The sequence below is a fragment of the Pimephales promelas genome, chromosome 8 (assembly GCF_988280905.1).
Source record: "Pimephales promelas chromosome 8, fPimPro1.hap1.1, whole genome shotgun sequence".
Taxonomy (NCBI): Eukaryota; Metazoa; Chordata; class Actinopteri; order Cypriniformes; family Leuciscidae; genus Pimephales; species Pimephales promelas.
In genome coordinates this window covers 23,476,569-23,496,638 of record NC_142776.1, presented here as the reverse complement: position 1 = coordinate 23,496,638, position 20,070 = coordinate 23,476,569, and the positions used below count along the sequence as shown (strand labels likewise).

The window sequence follows — 20,070 nt, the reverse complement described above, 5'->3', positions numbered from 1 at the left end:
AATTCCATCAGTGGCTGCTGTGTACAATCCGCAGATCCAGTTTCCCATTCACTTTTTTTCCCCATTGCAAATATACACTGAACAAAATTATAAATGCACCACTTTTGTTTGTGCCTCTATTTTTCATGAGCTGAACTCAAAGATTGTTTCTCTGAAACACTGTCTCGGCTTATGGTAGAGAAATGAACATTCAATTCACAGGCAACAGCTCTGGTGGACATTCCTGCAGTCAGCATGAATGAATTTGATTGGGATGCTCTGTATCGGCGTATACAACCTTTTTTGTTCCCTGCCCCCCCCTCCCCCCCCCACCCGGACCCCCCAGGCTGTGTGTGTGACTTCACCGTTGGCCAGAGTGCCTGCAGTTACTCACAGTGAGTGGCTGTATATGTTTTCAGCGTGAATGCCGCGAAAAACAGACACAACACATATAAAGTGGGAAAGAGCTTTGCGATTGACTGTACAACTAGATTTGACAAAAAAATCAGAGGTATATTTTTACAGACTGCTATAGAAAGAGGAGCAAATGGATTGCTGCAATTCACTGAAACAACTGGACTCAGTCAGCAAAAGGTGATTTGCAGTTATCATTTTGTGTCAATGCTGAATTTAGGTGTAAAACCATACCCATATATTTTGTATTGCTATAGATATTAACAACTCATCAATTATATATTTAGCATTGAATATTCTGCATTATTGGATGTTTTTTGATAAACACTGACCAAAAAAAAAAAAAAAACTATAAAGTATTAGGGCTGGACGATATGATGCTATATATAGGCTATATATAACACTGATATAAGTGATCATCCGGATTTAGACCACCTATATTGTATTTATATAAAGCGTTCACAGGCAAATTTGCTTTATGTTCAGGTCTATATTGCTTGTATTTCCCTGGTGTCGAAATCAGGCAAACATAAATGTCAGGCAACACGATTCCTGTATATCACGTATACACGATTCAATATCCATGGATCACTGGATCTTTAGTAAGTTGTAAGGAACACTATATTGAGTCCAACGTTTAGTTTAAATTGATAAAATTGTTCGTTTTAGTCGCATTTTCGCAGTTTCCCCTATTAAATCCAGTCACGCAGCAGATCTTTTGCCACTCAGTCAGGTGGCAAAATCCCTCTATACAGTTTACACACATTTTAAAGTGGCCTTTTGTTGTGACTAGCCTAATGCACACCTGTGTAATAATCATATGGTCTTGACATGCCACAACACAAAGTGGATGGATTATCTTGGCAAAGGAGAAGTGCTCACTAACACATATTTAGACAGATTTGTGAACAATATTTGAGAGAAATAGGCCTTTTGTCTATAGAAAAAGTCTTAGATCTTTGAGTTCAGCTCATGAAAAATGGGGGCAAAAAAAATGTGTGCATTTATAATTTTGTTCAGTGTATGTCTCAGTGATGTGTTATTTTTAGATAGAGTTTTTGTTGAGTTCCATTTAATTGCATTCTCTGTGTGTTCCAATTCCGTGGCCTTTATTTAATGTCTTCCATTTCGTTTGCCGCAACTAATCAAATTGAACAACTCTGAGTTCCACTAACAGTATCATGGTCTTTTGTAGCAAAATGGCCATTGGGGAAGAGAGAGAGGAACCATTGCGGCTGCAGAGGTGCAAACAAATCAAATCTTTGCAGGTTCAAGATCACTAAGCCCATTTCTAGCCACTGATCAATATTGTATTACGAATGTAGGTAGCGGAAATGGCCGAAAGGGTTACCCTGGAAACAAGGTCTGTGGCATTTGCGTCCTTTAACCAGCCAGATTGTTCACCCAGAGGTTAATTGTCTCTTGTTAATACTGGAAATGGCAATATATTTGATTTCAGTTACATTTACAATGTATAAAGACTCTTATTCTTAATTTGATTCTACATTCCGTCATTATAATAAATGGAAAGCCATTAACATGGCTAATGTATTGAGACCTGATATACAGTTTAGTGGTTCAATGAATTCAGTCGTTTTGTGCAGCCACGGATGACAATGCTATGGAAAGATTTGTTTCTATTTCATTATTTTGTGGTTATATCCCATCACATTCTGAATTCATACTCATATTTTGGCTAAAATATCAGTTGTTCTGCCTTGTGATTTTAGATTTGGATAAAAAGTGGTGCATTTATGTGAGCATGTAGTTAAATAATGATAAATACTATTTTTCCCTCATGTTCTATACTAAGACAACAGCAAAGTTATACTTAAAGTTATACTTTTGTTCAGAAAGGATGTATTAAAGACACTTACAATATTACGAATGATTTTTGTTTTCAATTAAAAGCTGTTCTTTTGAATGTTCTATTTATCAAAGTATTCTGAAAAAAAAAGTATTACAACGTTCCAAAAAATATTAAGCAGCACCAGTAATAACAAGAAAATGTTAATTTCAGCACCAAATCAGCATATTGGAATGATAATGGCTGCTGAATATTCAAGTCTGTCAGGACCACTATATCGTCAAATACGACTGAGAAGTAGCAGTCAGTTTGGATTGGCGTTATGGTTCCGCAGTCTAGCATGGATAAGAGTAGGGAGAGCAGCAATAACTAAAATAATAAAAAATATATAAAAATATTTTCTAAGATTTATGAAGCCATTTTAATATCCATTCCTCCACTCAGTAATATTTAAAGTTTTAATGTATTTAAAAAAAAAAAAAGGCAGGGCTTATCATAGGATACCCTTTATAGTCACGTTAACACTGCCTACACACAGACATCAAATGTTCTTCCACTTCCATTTACCCAAACAACTACATTTGGGACAGGAGCTTACAATTTCATCTGAACCTCTGGTTTGCATTAGTTTGTCGTCATCAAGTTTAGTGATGGGCTCTTGTTTTCTTCTTAAAGGGATAGTTCAGCTAAAACTAGTTGTGTCATCATTTACTCACATGCTTGGAGCTTGACAACCCATTGTCACTGTTCACTTATATTGTACGGAAAAGAACAGCATTAACATTCTTATAAACTTCTTTTGTATTCTAGAAGAAAGTAAGGATTATGGGTTTGGAAAATGTTCATTTTTGTGAGCACTGTTCAAAAGTGGATGACGTGAACACTTTTAAAATACTGTAGTGCCCTTTCCTTTGAATCATTTGAACATGGCCATTCTTTACATTTTCACAATTTGGTGAAATTCTCAATGCATTTTGAAGTACCTAAAGAAGGAAGTACGAAAAAAAAGGAGGATGAAGAAAAGCCTCCACTTTTTTTATGCCCATTTCAGTTCTCTTCTCATTCAACGGTATTCAGGTGCAGTATTAATCATTATTTCTTGCACAGACAGATCATTGAAGTTGGCTTTACTTTGGCATTGTGTAATAGATTATAGTCTCAATGGAGATGTGATTTGATCCATAGGTTTCAGTTTCGTGCCAGACACCAAGAGATGTCATGTGACATCTGTATGTGGAGGGGGTGTACGACTGGTCCACCTGCGGGTATCAGACGGTGCTCTGTGACAATGACACGAGGAAAAAGGAGCCTTTATACGCTCTTCACACAAAAGAACCAACGTCACTGATGATGTCATTCCATCACTGAAAGCTTTCTGGGTAGATTAGGATGGGATATTTTGTCACAGCACTTCCAGCCAGCATACTTTTTAGTTAACTGGAACTGTTCCATTTCAACAAACAACGGTTTCCTATTCCAACAGATAATTTGAGATGAAATTACGTGATTGATTGTTGAGAATTCAAATTCACAGCCAAAAATAATGCATTGCATTGTCCATGCCCAGAGGAGGTTGAATTGGAAAAACAATAAGAGGAATATTATGAATTGCAATTTAATATACACTGCCGTTCAAAAATATGGGGTATTTTCTTTAATAATCAGAACTTTTATTAAAAGTTTTATTCAAAAATGACAGTAAAGTACTTAACAAAAATTCTGCATGTTTATTTGGACAGCATTTTGCACAATATCCCCAAGTTTCCTGGGCGCGTCTTCCGGTTCGAAGTAAACAAAGCGCGACTTGACCTGCTTGACACTCGTTCATTCAACAGTTGACAGTCCTTCAAGTTATAGCGATCCAAAATAGCAAACGATGTGGGAACACAACCTCAACGAAATTAAAAAGGGTGAAATAACAGTGCCTTTACCCTCCGCAGTAGTTGATTGGGAGTATTATAATAACATTATTAATAATCAATACTCATCAAGGCATGGTGACAGACAGTTGTGTGAGCTGACAAACAATTAAAATAAAAAATACACTTAGTCATTGTGCTTTGGAGTTTATTCAAAATTATAAATGAATGTGCTACTTGAATACATTAACTGGCACATTTGGGATTCTGTCAACTCAGGCTTTGATCCTGAGTTTAGGTGTAACATCAGTAGCGAACAGCCAATCACATGCTGATTGAGTTTATAGAATATTAAGAATTTAAACAAATGTTCACAGGAAGATTCGTCGTCATTCATCATGGTTTCCACAGAAATATTAAGCAGCACAAATGTTATCAACTTGAGCATCAAATCACGAGATTAGAAAATGCTTTCCAACAGGTTTTATCTTAGTTTTTTTTTTCTCAAATTTCCTGCTTCCATTTATCCTGTGTTCCCGCACTTCATTTGTTGTCATAGTTTCTACGTATGTTACTAATTAGAGCACAACTGTTTTGTATGTAGTTTGTCTGTCTGTGTATTTAAGACCTTCAGTTCCCTTTCAGTAAGTCACATTCAAAGTTACGTCGGAATGGGATCTCGCCCAATCACCTTCGAGTGCAAACTAAATGAACCAATGCACATTGGCATGCAAGATTTGCATCTTGCACTCTGCCCTGCAGTGTGGCAAACCCACGGAAGTGGATGTATCACACACTCAGGTTTTTGCTTCAGAGCAGAGCGGTTTGTTTGTTCCTGCGGCTCTATCCAGTCACCTGAGTGAAGATTACGAGTTTCTGCAGTGCTCTTCGGGAAGAGGTCTTCCGGTGTTGGTGTGACGGCGCTACAGCGGTAGTTGCAACTTTTCCCCTCAACTCTGTAAAAGAGCTATTTCCTTAAAAGAGAAAACACATGTTTGATAAGACTGCGTTAAGACTCAAAGACTGTCTTTTTTTTTTCTTTTTTTTTTCACACACATTTTATATATATATATATATATATACAGAAACTTGTATCTTTTTTTGAGTACATACACAATATGTTGTCTATGTGATGCACAAATTATGAGCTAGCTTGGGCTGATTGTCGGATGCTAGACTGGTCAGTCGATTGTGACCTGGCGTGTGCTGGTTGTTAGATGCCAGATGGGTCTAGCTGAATTGACTTAGGCTGGTTGCTGGATGCCAGACTAGACCACGCAATGCAAACTGTCTTGGGCTGGTTGTTGGATGCCAGACTGGACCACAGATCTTAAGCCGACTTGGGCTGGTTGTTCGATGCCAGACTGGTCCACAAATTGTGAGCTCGCTTGAGCTGGTTGTTGGATACTGGACTGGTCTGCCGATTGTAACCTGACATGTGCTGGTTATTAAATGCCAGACTAGTCTACAGACCGTGAGCTGGCTTGGGCTGAATGCTGGATGCCAGACTAAACCACAGTTTGTGAACTGACTTGGACTAGTTTTTGACTACCAAACTGGGCCGCAGATGACTTGAGCTAGTTGTTCGATGCCAGACTGATCCACAGATTGTAAGCTCGCTTGGGATGGTTGTTGGATACCGGACTGGACTGACGATTGTAACCTGGCATTTGCTAGTTGTTAAATGCCGACTTGTGCTGGTTGTTGGATGCCAGACTAGTCCATAGACTGTAAGATGGCTTGAGATGATTATTAGATGTTAGACTAGCCTATAGGCTGTGAGCTGACTTGGACTGGTTATTAGATACCAGGTTGTTGGATGTCGGATTGGTCCACAGATTATGATGAGATAACCTGGGCTAGTTTTTGGATGTCAGACTGTAAGCTGGTTTAGGCTGGTTGTTGAATGCCAGACTGGTCCATAGATTGTGTGTTGACTTAGGCTAATTGTTAGATGCCACGTCGGTCCACAGATTGAGAGCTGGTTTGGGTTGATTGTTGAATACCAGACTGGTCCACAGAGTGTGATCTGACTTAGGCTGGTTGTTGATTACCAGACTGATCCACAAACTGTGTTCTGACAGTAGCTAACAGCAGGCTATCTGACAATTCAACCGACTGTGGGCTGACTTGCGCTGGTTTTAAAGTGCCAGACTGGTCCACAGATTGTGTGTTGACTTAGGCTGGTTGTTAGATGCCATGTCGGTCCACAGTTTGAGAGATGGTTTAGGTTAATTGTTAAATACCAGACTGGTCCACAGAGCGTGATCTGACTTAAACTGGTTGTTGGATGCCAGACTGGACTACAGATTATGGATTGACTTGGGCTGGTTGTTGGATGCCAGACTGGTCCACAGAGTGTGATCTGACTTAGGCTGGTTGTTGGATGCCAGACTGGTCTACAGATCTTAAGCTGACTTGGGCTGGTTGTTCGATGCCAGACTGGTCCACAAATTGTAAGCTCACTTGGGCTGGTTGTTGGATACTGGACTGGTCTGCCGATTGTAACCTGACATGTGCTGGTTATTAAATGCCAGACTAGTCTACAGACCGTGAGCTGGCTTGGGCTGAATGCCAGACTAAACCACAGTTTGTGAACTGACTTGACTGTGTCTTTTTAAAGGTGTCATTCCACCTAGTGTTTCTGGATGCGGTCGCTGCCTGCTTCTTTGCAAATGGCAACATCTCTTACCACTGCTCCATCTGTTTTCCTGAAGCCAAAATACTTCCACAAACATGACTTGACGCCGACTTGTGTAACATTTCACTTTCATTGCCAGCTCGCTCTGATGAGTCCATCGCTCTTGAAAGTCAGACTTAACGATGTGAATGTGTGAACAAAGATAGACTGTGAAACGTAAGTAACACGTGTGAAGCGGTGTGAAGAAGAAGACAATAATGAGGTTAGCACCACCCACAGCACCTACTCTTGCAGACACATCGATGCATTGAATCATCATCTGTATAATAGATGGATAGATACAAATCGATTAATATTTACAAATTTGATTATGTAGGAATATTGCTGAAGTTTGTTTTACTCAAGTAAATATCTTTATTTGAACTTAATCATACTTGTCTTCATCCATGGTGAGAAAACCTGTGACACATTCATTGTTTAACACTATCATGTTTAAAATCAGCCTTTAAGAGACCTCTAAAGGGAATTATTTTGCACTCATCTTAATAATAGTAGTGGGTTAATTCTGAGAATGAGAAGAGTTTGGAGCAGTGGCAGTTCTCATTCACTCTGAAGTGATCGTTCCTCTGAAGATGCATCACGCTGAGATAAGTGTTCCTAAGTGCATGCTTCACTCTTCTTGGAACGACCCATATTTTCCGCTTACAGTATATGCAGCACTGAGCGCTCAACAGCATATGATCCATGAGAAAATTAATCTACTGCCATGTGAAATGTATTTTATATTGATTAGGAGAATGCCAAGAGTCATCTAGCAGGGGATATAAAGGTGCTAAACGCTTTTTGCAAATGCATCACAAAGTGGGATTCCCATCTGTTTGATGCTGATCGTGTGATTGATCATGCTGTGATAATGTATGTGCTGGGCATCTTCAGATTGTGATACATGGTTCATGACACAGTTTTCTCAAGTATAGAGGGAAGTACAGGGAAATATGTTGTAGGGGGGCCAGTCCAGATGACAGCAAGAAAGTAGAAAGAGCAAAATATCAGTCAAATAATGCCTTAGAGTCATGGCAATGGAAAGATCTTTTGTTTTGCTGGGCCAATTCAGCACATACTTGCAAGTTAACAAGCTCATATGCACATCTGTTTCTGTTTGTTCAGTTTGAAGTAAAATCTACATCTCTCAGGTCTATTACCAATTTTTTTGACACATTATATTGAAAATGTACCAGGTGGACAGCACACATCAGCTGCAGGTCGTATCGTGCATTCAGCCAGTAAGAATCATCTCAAAATGCCATTGTAAGACAGACATTATTGTTATGCTTTTTCTTAGAGTGACAATGATCCCTAATATTCCACATATCCTGTCATTTGCAGTACAACATGATTTGCTTTATAAGTGTGAATCATAGATAATAGACAATATATATATATATATATATATATATGAAGAGTTCAGATGCAAAAGCCTCTAAGTGCCATTTGAAATTTTCTTCTTTAATGATGATTTTTATCAAGCTTGTATATTTAAGTTCAGTGATTTCACTTAAATGACAATGACTATTACCTATTAATTGTTATTTAAGTGAAATTACTGAACTTAAATACAAGTTTGATAAAAAATCATCATTAAAGAAGAAAATTTCAAATGGCATTTAGAGGCTTTTGCATCTGAACTCTTCATATATATATATATATATATATATATATATATATATATTATCTATTATATTTTCAAAAACACGTTACAGCAAGGTTTCATTAATGTATTAACATGAACTAACTGTGGGCAAAACAATTGTTACTGTATTTCTTAATCTTTGTTTGTTCATGTTATTTCACAGTTCATTAACTGATGTTAACAGATAATTTTTAATAATCTATTAGTAAATGTTGAAATTAACATAAAAAATATTCATAAATGCCGTAGAAGTGCAGTTGTATTCTTCATTTTCAAAGTTTGGCAGCTACAGTATGGTGTATATAAATACAGTAGCCTATAATGCCTTTCGGTTGCATTAATTTGCTACTCATAGATATATACTACGTTAGTATAGTAAATCGAGCTTGCATGTGTTGTTATACTACAGTACGTAAACCAGGTCCTTAGTCATCTAGCCAATAGTGTAATAAATTTCATGACGATGAACTAATTTTTCATCTTCTGGGAAAAACATTATTTGGTTGTATCACACTAGTTTTGGGTCCAGAGGTTTGGAGGATTTCTGAATTACCATCAAATGTTTCCTGTGGGTTTGACACACCCCTTGTTTTTTTAGGCTAGTTTATTGAGCGGCTGTGCGATCTTGGCCTTGTTTCACAATAATCGGTTAACCCAGCCAATTAGTGTGGCAATAGCACACCATCCACATTTGTCACTGTCAAGCTGGCCGACTGCTTCTCACAAGCTAGTGCTGATATCTGTACTGGTAAAAACCAGGATCCAATTATCATCTCTAACCACAGAGAAGTACATGCTAATAATGAAATTATACCATGTTTGGCATATTCCAAACAATTGTCATGGTTAATGACAATTATATATTAAGACTTAAAACATGCGTTTATATAGTTTCTTAGCGGTTTGTATTGCTATTGGCCCTATGGAAGTCACAGAGGTGTTAATGTGTGTTAACCACATGTTACAGATATTAACACCCACCCACCCATGCAAGTACACACTAAGTGTAGACTTGCTTTGGGAGGGGCACAAACCTGGTTGCCATGGAAACAAAAGTAGGACATTAAAGGGATTAAGCGACGCGGTTGCCTTGACCACCTTGCATGCATGCACTTGCGTGATCGTGACTGGCATGAGCATGAATACCACGTCATTGGAGTGTGGTGACGCTGTTTGCACATCATCATCAATGCTGTGTATCAGATGCATCCAGAGGAGCCAAGTTTTACTAGTGATTTATAGTGCATCATGTGTGAATCATCTGTTATTTGCTGAACAACACCACAGATGACACTTGAATGCCAGGGCTTTGGCTGGATAGATGGTTTTGGCTGATTGTGTATGAGTTTGACATGAATGTGAGAACTTAAATATGTCTAAAAATCTATTGTGGTTAATGTTAAGGTTGTTAGCTGCAACATTAGGTTACTTTGACTCAGTTAAACATGGCTTGTAGCAATAGGATGATCAGGTTCAGGACAATACGAGATTGGGCATGGGGTGCTCCCCTGCATTTGATGCATGAAAGAATTTCTCAGTTATTTCTCAGGAAAACTCAGCTAGTCATATCAATTATATCACTGATAAAAAATATTTGTTGTTAAAATGTTGTTGTTTTTTTTTTATTTCGTCAACGTTAACAAGGATGAGCCAAAACAAAGACTTGATTGAGACTCGAAAAATAATGTGTTTAGTCAAGTGATTAATACTACTAATAATTTTAGTATTAATCATAAAATATTTTTATACACTACCATTTAATGTTTTTTTGTGTGTTTTTGTAAGCATTCTTTTTTACCAAGGCCTCATTTACTTTATAAAAAACTAGTATTTTGTAAAATTGTGAAATTTGAGTATTTAATATAACTGTATATTCTTCTTAAATATATACAGTATATATTTTAAATCAGCCAATTACTCCAGTGTCACATGATCCTTCAGAAATTATTCTGATATGCGGATGAAGAAACATTCATCAAAAAGTGTGTGTGTGTAATTAGCACTTAAATTAAAATGGGCTGACATTTTGTTGTTTCAGGAATACTACCATTTTATATGATTGTTCAATTCCTCCAAAATTGGTTCTCTGACCAAATCAAATGTAATTTGGTAGCAGCAAATCATCCTATAACAAACTGCTTGTCTGATGGGAAAATTTCTATGACTATGGTTTCAGTTTTTTTACTTAAAATGTCTAATGAAGCTTCAGAGACAAATTCACATGCTTGAAACACAGTCACCGTGACAACTTCAGATGCAAATTCAGAGTAAATGCAGTGAGTTTACAATTACACAAATCATATTGGAATCAGGGGAACCATTGTGTCTTATGCTGAAATGTCCTGGTCCTTGCATTAAAGCCTGGTTGAAGAGTAAGTGCAGGAGAGTATAAAGGGACTTGTCCAAGTAGCATAAGACGTTGCTAACGGGATAGGCCATTGGCAGGTCCGAGTGTACGCAGCTTCCATCTGTACATATGTGTAAGCAATAGCTGTGTTTCATGTGCTAGCCTTTTGAGAGCCAAGTCTATCTCTAATATGAATTTCCAACATGGGTTTCTGTGTCAGAAACGGGTATTATCTCGGTTTCTCAGGATCTAGGCCGTAGTAAAAAAAAAAAAAACACCTGCAGAAGCCTGACCCAGCGAACTTGCCTCCCAAAGACAGATACCTTCTGCTTCAACAAGAAGCAATTAATTAAACCAAAAACAAAGTCCAATTTATTTCTCATTAATATCCAACCCCTGGATTTTTTCAAAATTCATCAAAATTCCATGATTTCCATGATAAGACTCAAATAACTCAAGAAATAGAACACTTTATTACTAGGCCTGTCAACTGATTAATATGTTATTTTCATTTTTCACTATATTAATCATGTCAGTATAGAGATAGCTATTTTCAGTTCTTCAATCATTAAAAAATTAAAGACTGATTATTTCAGTCTCATATGATTAATCATATTAATCATTAGGCACTCCAATGTGAACCAGGTTCATTCTAAATATATATATATATATATATATATATATATATATATATATATATATATATATATATATATGAAGAGTTCAGATGCAAAAGCCTCTAAATGCCATTTGAAATTTTCTTCTTTAATGATGATTTTTATCAAACTTGTATATTTAAGTTCAGTGATTTCACTTAAATAACAATTAATAGGTAATTATTATTGCCATTTAAGTGAAATCACTGAACTTAAATATACAAGCTTGATAAAAATTTTCATTCTAGAAGAAAATTTCAAATGGCACTTAGAGGCTTTTGCATCTGAACTCTTCATATATATATATATATATATACATAATGCATTATACACAGTATACAACACACTTCAAAATAGAAATCATGATGTATAAAATAAAATAAGTAAATAATGCTATCAGTCAAATTCTACATCTTTTCTAGTCATTGAATCACACTCAAAATATGAGTGTAGGGATGTGGACAGGGTTTGTATATATATATAAAAAAAAAACGTTTTAATACTGGCTGGGACTTCCTGCAGACTTCCGTTTTATGAATGATGGCAACCATTGTTAAGGTCCAATACTGCCACCTATGTTGGAGTGTTATGGGGTGTAATAGCTGGATTATTTACTATATTATCTTATGTGAATTTTTAACACAATATTGATACTTTATTTTTTAAATCATTTATTGTCAATACCACACCCCTAATGTAAACATTTGTTGATGCACTACATATATCTAAATGTAATTTGAAGTACATTACACTTGCTATGGATCATTTATGTGAATGTGTTGCATGCAGACATAACCTGATCTTGTTGTGTGACGGGTTTCGGTTAGCCGTGTTCTGGTCACAAATCACTAGTCTCAAATATCCCAGTAACCATGTAAATATCTAGCTAATGCTGCTGGGGTGTGTGTGCTTTAAAATGATTTATGGAAGCTTTGTCTAGCTGTACGTATGATCAGGGCAGGGAGAGACATCTAGCTGGTAAATATGATTGACACAGTTGCAGCTTTACTCAGCTATTTCAGCTACTGATATTTTTCTCTCCTTAAAAATGACAGTTGGCCTCTCTTTTTGCTTCATTTAAGTCTACTTTTGGTCACACAGATAATTCCTGAAAATTATACCAGCAATTGCTCGTCCATCCAAACACTTGGATGCTGCTTTTATATTCTTTTCATATTTTATTTGTTTTATTTTATGTCTAAAGTTCTTTGGAATGCGGTTTCCTTTTCACAGCTGTTCTTCAGATTGAAACTTGTGGCATCAACTTATGGCATCAGTTATTATAATAATTCACAGATCAATTCATAGGCTAATTGAAAGGCAATTCAATCTTTGTAATGGGCAATTGTTTTCTACCTGGGTAAACTTCTGAATAACAAGTACATATATAAACAGTTGTTAAGAGTATGTTTTGAGCGGAATACTGTTGCATATTGTGAAAAAAACAAAACGATTCTTTGTTCACATCAGTGCTTTTAAACAAATCTTAAGTGTATTATGATTCTATGCTTCCATGCATCTTGAATGAACTAGGCCAGGGCACCTTGTTTATGAATGAACTGGGACATCTCGATTTTGAACAAACTGAATGAACTGGGGCATGAGCGTGTCTCTTCTGACGACTGAATGAGAGGAGGCACGTCGTTGGATATGTTTGTTTGTCTCGTTCACATCAAGGAGAGAAAGAAAGAGGAAACTTAATAGTGCGTAAAAATGACTCATGACTGTACACAAAATAATTGAATTGATTTTTTTGCTATTTTTTATAGCTTTATAAAAAGATAATAGTCAGCAATTGACAGATTATTGGAAGAAATAGATCTGCTTATGATAAAAATAAATAATTGCACAAACAAACAATAGCTTTTTTTTAGCAAATTTGCAGACATGCAAACTTTAATAACGGATAAAAAAGTTGTAAATAAGTATTTATTAAACACACCCATCTCTTTATTGCTACGCCTCTAAAGTTCACCCTCCAATCCTAATCGCCCTGCTCCAAGTCGGTTTCAAACCCGGATCGCTGGCATGCGAGGAGGCTTCACTAACAAGGACACTAAACGGTAAACTACGTTCTCTAGCACTCATCAACCTGCACAACTCTAACTAGCTGGCCTCCATTACACACGCAATGCAAGAGTGGATGTCTATTTAACATAGCAGAATCACAACAAAATAATTCTTCACGAAAAATTAAGCGAAGATGATGAACGCACGACAAGGAAGCACAAACATTTAACATACGTACAAAAGGGTAAATATAAACAAGAGTCCGTTGTTAGTCACCAACAGCACAGCAGCTCCAGACAAACAATGACACTCAAAACCAGTGTTACTCGTGTACAGTATGGAGCGGAATCAATGCAACCTCCGCGTCTGTTTTCAGGACTTCCCTGTTAGCTCTCCCCAGCGCTGGAAAGCTTTTCTTATATTAACCCGGGTCCTAAAGCTCTTTCCTGGTCATAACCCTTCATTTTCCAGTGATAAGCTTTTTTTTCTTTTGTAATGTCTCTCACCCATCACTCTTTCTACAGTGTTTTTTTTTTTAAATCTCCCTCTTGATAGTTCTCTCTCCTCCACACTTTTATACCCTAATGCGGATTGGGAACACGTTTTTTGTTCTGTCGGTCCGACCAAATTTCAAACAGCATTTTTCAAATATGGCTTACCCCACCTTTAACTCAATAAAATAAATTGCGCAAGTTTCAATTGTTTTTACAAGTTATACAAGATTCAACTAATCTTTTTAAGTCAGTTTAATGTAATTTAAATTGAAATGACTTAAACATCCAAGTTGACTTTTTTACAGTGAAATTATTTCATGATGCTTTGTCTGTAAATGACCGTTTTCCCCATGTATATATAAGTGCCGTCAACGTTAACGTATGCGATTAATTTTAGTCCAGTTTAACATCTGTATTTTCTGCCATCCTTTTGCTAGTGTTACATTATATGATCACGCTCTTATACATGCAAAGGCTTTTAACCCATTGAAGCGCGACAAGACAAAGAGAACACGCTGCCTTGTGAATGTCCTGTATCCTAAAGCACACAGACACACCACTCAGAAAGGCGCACGGCAGTATCATGCGCACAAACAGAGCACCAGAAGAGAGTTCTCTTTCGCACTTTAATGAACAATAACACAGAGATTTATGCCAAAATGTCAGTTTTGTCAAGTATCCTCATAAGAGCAGTCTTAAATTAGTTAAATAAAGTCATAAATGAACTTAAAGAGTTGTGAGAGAATGAGTTGCGAATGAAATCCGCTTATCTGTCATCAGCAGATGATCTTAAAGTGACAGCAGCTACTAATTCTGTCTGTCAGTAAAGTCAATCAAAGAACAAAGGTACCAAAGAAAATTACTCCCTACTCTTGACTAAAGAACTTTTGTAGCTTTAATAAGGATTAGACTAGTTTATTTTTAATTTACAATTTATTCATGCAGAATGTTTGACAACGTTGTTCAATTTCTCTATTTCCTAGCTGTTAGAAGTGTACAGCTAAATGTGGCATTTATTAAGGGTTTATGTGAGGATTGTTTAAAGCTTACTTAAATTAAGAGTTGATATATTTTTGAATCCTTTTAATTCTGTAATGTTTAATGGCTATAATTATTGTTTAATATGTGTGTGGGGAGATTATTTCGAGATTACCTGCGGAATTATTACATTGTAAAATATATTAAAACCGTATAAAAAAAACTTGTTTTTAATTGCGAATATTCACAGAAAATAAGGGATTCATCTAGTTAATTTCTTTTATCGATTGACAGAACTAATATAAGCACCAACTGCAAAAATAGTACTAAATATAGAATCAAATTAGCTAGTCAGAGCCAGAGAGATACCAAATAAAGGGATCATCTGCTAAACTCTCTCTTTTAGGACAGAAAGATACAACTATAATGGATTTGGGATAAACACATAAATCCTCTGAGACCATCATCACCCCAGAGATCAGCTGGGCGCCTGGTTTCCATTTTCTAGACTGTTATCACGTGTACAGTCTACTTGTTGATGAAATCCATCAGAGAACCATTTAAACTGTGCAAGAATAATAGGTACATGTCTTATGTCTCTCTGTGGGATTGGAAACAGACTTACTGACTGTGTGACTGCCCCTGCACTCCGGATGTTCTTGTTTACTGCCAAGCAGAGGCCACCGTCTTCCTGTCTCTGAAAGTGAAGAGCTGCGGTACACACAAGAGACGCAGTTTCTGCTAGGTGTGAGCAGACCTATGATACTCGACCCCCTGAGGAGGTAGAAGCGTGACTGACTGACAATGCAACCAGAGACTCCCACTAACAGATACAGTAACCCTCTCTCCGCTGCTCTGAGTCCCTCCAGCGTTTTTAACTGGTGGAAGGATGAGTTTAGAGTTCAAAGAGCTCCCTCTGCACAACTTCTGAATCTGTTGGGAATTTAAATATGACAGATTTGAACCTGCCAGAGAACAAAAGCTTTCTAAAGTCCTGTCTGAGTCTGGGCACCTTCGCGTACCGTCGCCACTCTTGGGTCTGGTAAGCACGAATGGGTGTTGGGTTATAACCACAGAAGAGACCTGTTAGTTAGTTTTGATTTATTGATTTAGCTTGTGCAACTTGTTGTAATGGCAAATTCAACTAATTCATGTTTTAGAAGATTGCTGCACACACAGTTGTACATTGTTTTGAGAGGATAATGTTAAAATTCTGCAGTTACAGTTTGTCCATTTGATTCAAAGCTTTTATGTTTGAATTGTATAGACCCCTTTTCAGTTGGTAAACATGGTGACGTTTTTATGTGGGCGGAGCTTAGGTGGAGGCAGAACGATCCCTCTGGCCGCTTCGCTAACGCTAGTTAGCAAGTATTGTTAGCTTGTTTTTTTTAATAATGACTGGAGAAAATCAGATTTTATATTAATGTGTAAGGTCACTCACTGTCCAGGACCGCGATTGTTATTTCCAAAAGTTATTTTTAACGGACAGAACCAGATTGGCCGACCCGTAGCCGCCTACACGCTCACTCAATGCATGGACGATCTGACAGGATTAACGTTACGTTACCTCGGTTGAGTGGCCTGACTTCTACACCTACCTTATAGAGAAACCGATCGTAAAGAGAAACTGAGGGCATATAAATCTTTAGATGCCTATATGGTCCTGTACAAGACTTGTGTGTATAATCCGCAGTTCTGCCGAGCCAGGGCAGAGAAGACGACAATGTAAAAAGTGTAATTACTTTGTGATTTTAATGACGTGAATATTTTCTAGAAATAAAAGTTCCAGAGACAGCATATTCATTTTTCATTGATACTTGCACCAAACAACACAATAAGATGACATTTAAAAATAATAAAAGTAATTTAAGCTCCTTATTATGTAGCCAAATCTGTGCTAGTTTGCATTGGCCGCCTCCAGTTTTCGCTTTGCTTTGCCTCCAGCTAGCGCCGTGACGTAACTGTGACGTCAGCGCAAAAGGGGTCTATTTGGAGACTTTTAAATGATTTTGAAAGGCTGCATTTCATTCTTGATATTTTCATTCTCATTCATAACTTGAATGTGCCTGCAGACTAAAATCCAAGTGGATGGGGTTTAATTGTATTCATCCAGAGAGTTCTTGGCATGGCGGTATAGCGCTGCTTTGAAAATATTTTCTCTAATAGGACTTAAAATGTCTTTGATTTCTTAGAAAATCAAAGGTTTTGCTCTTGAAAACGTTTGACCTTCTGCCACTCTCTCCCATTCACTGTCTTTTGGCTTGACATACTCTCATCGCTCTCTCTCATTGATAAACAGGCTCAATGGAGGAGCCGTGGTGGTTGATTTATAGCTTATTCAAGCTTTTTATATATTCAGTATAATATAGCAGTATGTTCTTCTTTGTCCTCTCTGGCCTACACAGAACTAGGTGGTGTTTCCACAATCATTCCTTGAGAGAAATGCTTGAAGGTGTAAATTCCTTTTGTTTTGCTGGCTGACATGAGTCGCCTTCGATGTTATACTGACAACTAGTGGCAGGATGTTGCAACTTGCAAAAACAAAAGGTGCCCTATGCCATTATAGAAATGTGCTATGCAGTCTGTCATTATTCAATGAGTGTAAGCATCCAGCAAATTAGGTTTAATCCGGGTAATGCCTTGTTCACACTACATGATTTTAAAATGTCAGTCTGAACTGTGCGGTTCCAGCCCTTTCTCATCCCAAGGAGTCATATACTGACGCTTTTGACATTTCGTCTACATTCAACACACATGGCACCCTTTAGCGCCAATATGAGACGCAGATATATATGGGCCAGAGGGCTCCTCCTAGTGGTCTAGCCGTAAACCTACCCCAGAACTAAACCATAACCAAACACAGCTCGGTGTGTGTTATATTGACACTAAAGGGTGCCATGTGCATTGGATTTAGATGGAATTGAGCTACTGATATAACTAGAATCATAAGTCCAAGCACACGATTTTAAATCATGAGTGTAATCTTTTAAACGCATCTTTAGTTTTTAATTAGTGGAATTGAATTAGGTCAATTCAGCTCAGTTTAACTATTTATTTGTGGAGCACTTGTCCTAATACAGAAAAATGTGCCTCACAAGAAAGCGAGACAAACGAGAAAACTTCTTAAAATTACGAGTAAGATGAGAAAGAACCTAAACTACATAACATAATGGAATAAATAAAGGCAGAGCTATAGAACAATTGTCACATGATAGGAGTGCAATAGACTGTCGCTTATATGCTTCCATTGTGATTGACAGGATTAGATGAACATGCTCCCCACAAACTCATTTGTGAAGGCTACACACGGGCACACAGAAGGCAGCTGTCATTCCTGAACAGAAGATCAGTTTACAGCATGCTTTGCAAGTCATGGAATACTCTGCTCTGCACATATCATGTCCAACAACAGCTCTGACCCCTCGTCTAATGGTGTAATACAAGTATCCGTTATAGAGAAAAAACAACATTTTATTGTTATATCATACATCCAGAAAGCAGTGACGATCTTTGGATTTAAAGGGGTGGTTTACTGCTTTTTTTCTTTGCATGATTGTGTTTATGGGGTGCAATATATTTTGGTCTAAACATTTAGAAAATTAGTCCATATACAAATTCAGGTCCAAAATGTTTGTTTGCGTTTGTCGTAGACACGAAATAGCAAAATATAAATCCAGCGCTAGCATTTGATAAAACATTTAAAATGATTAAGTCTTAGCCTGTTACAGGTGGGCAGCTCATGGGCATGATTTTAACATGTCAAGGTTGTTTATGCATTGACGTTTAAAACATTCTCATTCCTAGTTCAGCCACTTTCAAATCGACCTGAAATGTAATTCACAGCACCACATCCCTATCTCCACTTCCACATCTAACCTATGCTATTACCTTAGTGTGATTCGAACTATTACAGATGGAACTGATCCCAGTGTTTAAATATACAGTCTATTTGCTCAATTATGTAATACAGTATACACATTAAAATTTAGAAACGTGATGAGAAGTGGTTATGTGTTATTGTTATGATCAGCGGGCTGTTATCGTAGTAGCTGAAGCATAAGTGCTATTCTGTGTTTTTTCCAGTCAGATACGCTTGTAGTATAGAGTGAGCAGTGAAAGCGTGTAGATTGGGTCCGCTGGGCTGTCGGCTAGCCGGCTTCACAGTGGGAGTCAGGCCCTTTGCCTTCTACCATTCACCTCTCCATCTTCCTTACCTGTGCCCATCTGGTGAGATCAACCCCCCTTACTCTGTCCTTTCATCTTCCCCTTGCCCTCCCACATTCATTTCCACCAGTTCTTTTCTTTTTATCACCTCTTCCCCTTTCTTATAGCCTTTCTGACTTTCTTTTGCTCCAAATGTGCTTTCAATCGCTCACTTTAAAGCAATAGTTCACCTTAAGATGAAAAATCATAATTTGGTTATTGACCATCATTTTACTGTGCTCTATATATGTCACTGTGCGCTTCATGCAGTTATTGAATTATTAACACTTCCCTTGTGCATTTCTGTGGAGCAAACACATAATAAAATGTTGAAGAACGTTGATTACCAAACAGTTTTGGTTCCCATTGACTTCCATTGTATGTTTTTTTTTTTTTCCACACATTGGAAGTCAATAGGAACCAAAACTGTACTTACATGCTTCATAATATCATCTTTTGAGTTCCACAGAATAAAGAAAGACATTGGTGGTGCATGAATTTTAATTTATAGGTAAACTATCCCTTTAACTGTTCTTTTTTTCTCTCTTTCTCCTTGGCTGTCCTCTGTCTCACACCTGTCAGAGAACATCACATCTGTGAAGGAATCAAATAGATGCATGCAGTTCCTATTGGATGTGTTAGATTGAATTAGACAGAGCAGGTAAACAGAGGTCTGTGCTCTTTGATTAGAAGCAAGAGAGTGAGTTTGTCACATGAATCAGTGAAGTATATCCCAGAGTGACAGGTGTGTGATGTTATGCAATGATTCAGTGATTTTGAACACATTTAGACAGTATGAGACAATGATGTGCTGGTGTTTGCGGAGTGGATTTGTAAAATATTTCTGTAATGCTTCTTTGTGAGCTCTTAATAGACTTATAGTTTGAGAGAAGTCAGTTTAAAGACACCAAAGAGAACTATTTTGATCTCTATTCATTTATGTTTTGTAAAAGGAAATTAGTGAATGTCTAATCCTGTCATTTTTTATGGAA

The 20,070-nt window shown here is 37.2% G+C and overlaps 1 protein-coding gene across 3 annotated transcripts in view; it reads left to right on the top strand.

Annotated features, from left to right (window-relative positions):
• Positions 1–20,070, top strand: part of pde4ba (phosphodiesterase 4B, cAMP-specific a) — a 162,710-nt gene that overhangs the window by 82,400 nt on the left and 60,240 nt on the right. Inside the window, exon 1 of one of the 3 annotated variants that reach the window (XM_039691719.2) lies at positions 15,811–15,917. The exons of the other annotated variants lie outside the window; for them this stretch is intronic. Coding sequence (XP_039547653.1) covers positions 15,826–15,917 — 92 coding nt within the window. The 5' untranslated portion in view covers positions 15,811–15,825. Of the gene's footprint in view, positions 1–15,810; positions 15,918–20,070 lie in introns of those variants that run through there. 3 annotated transcript variants of the gene reach the window in all.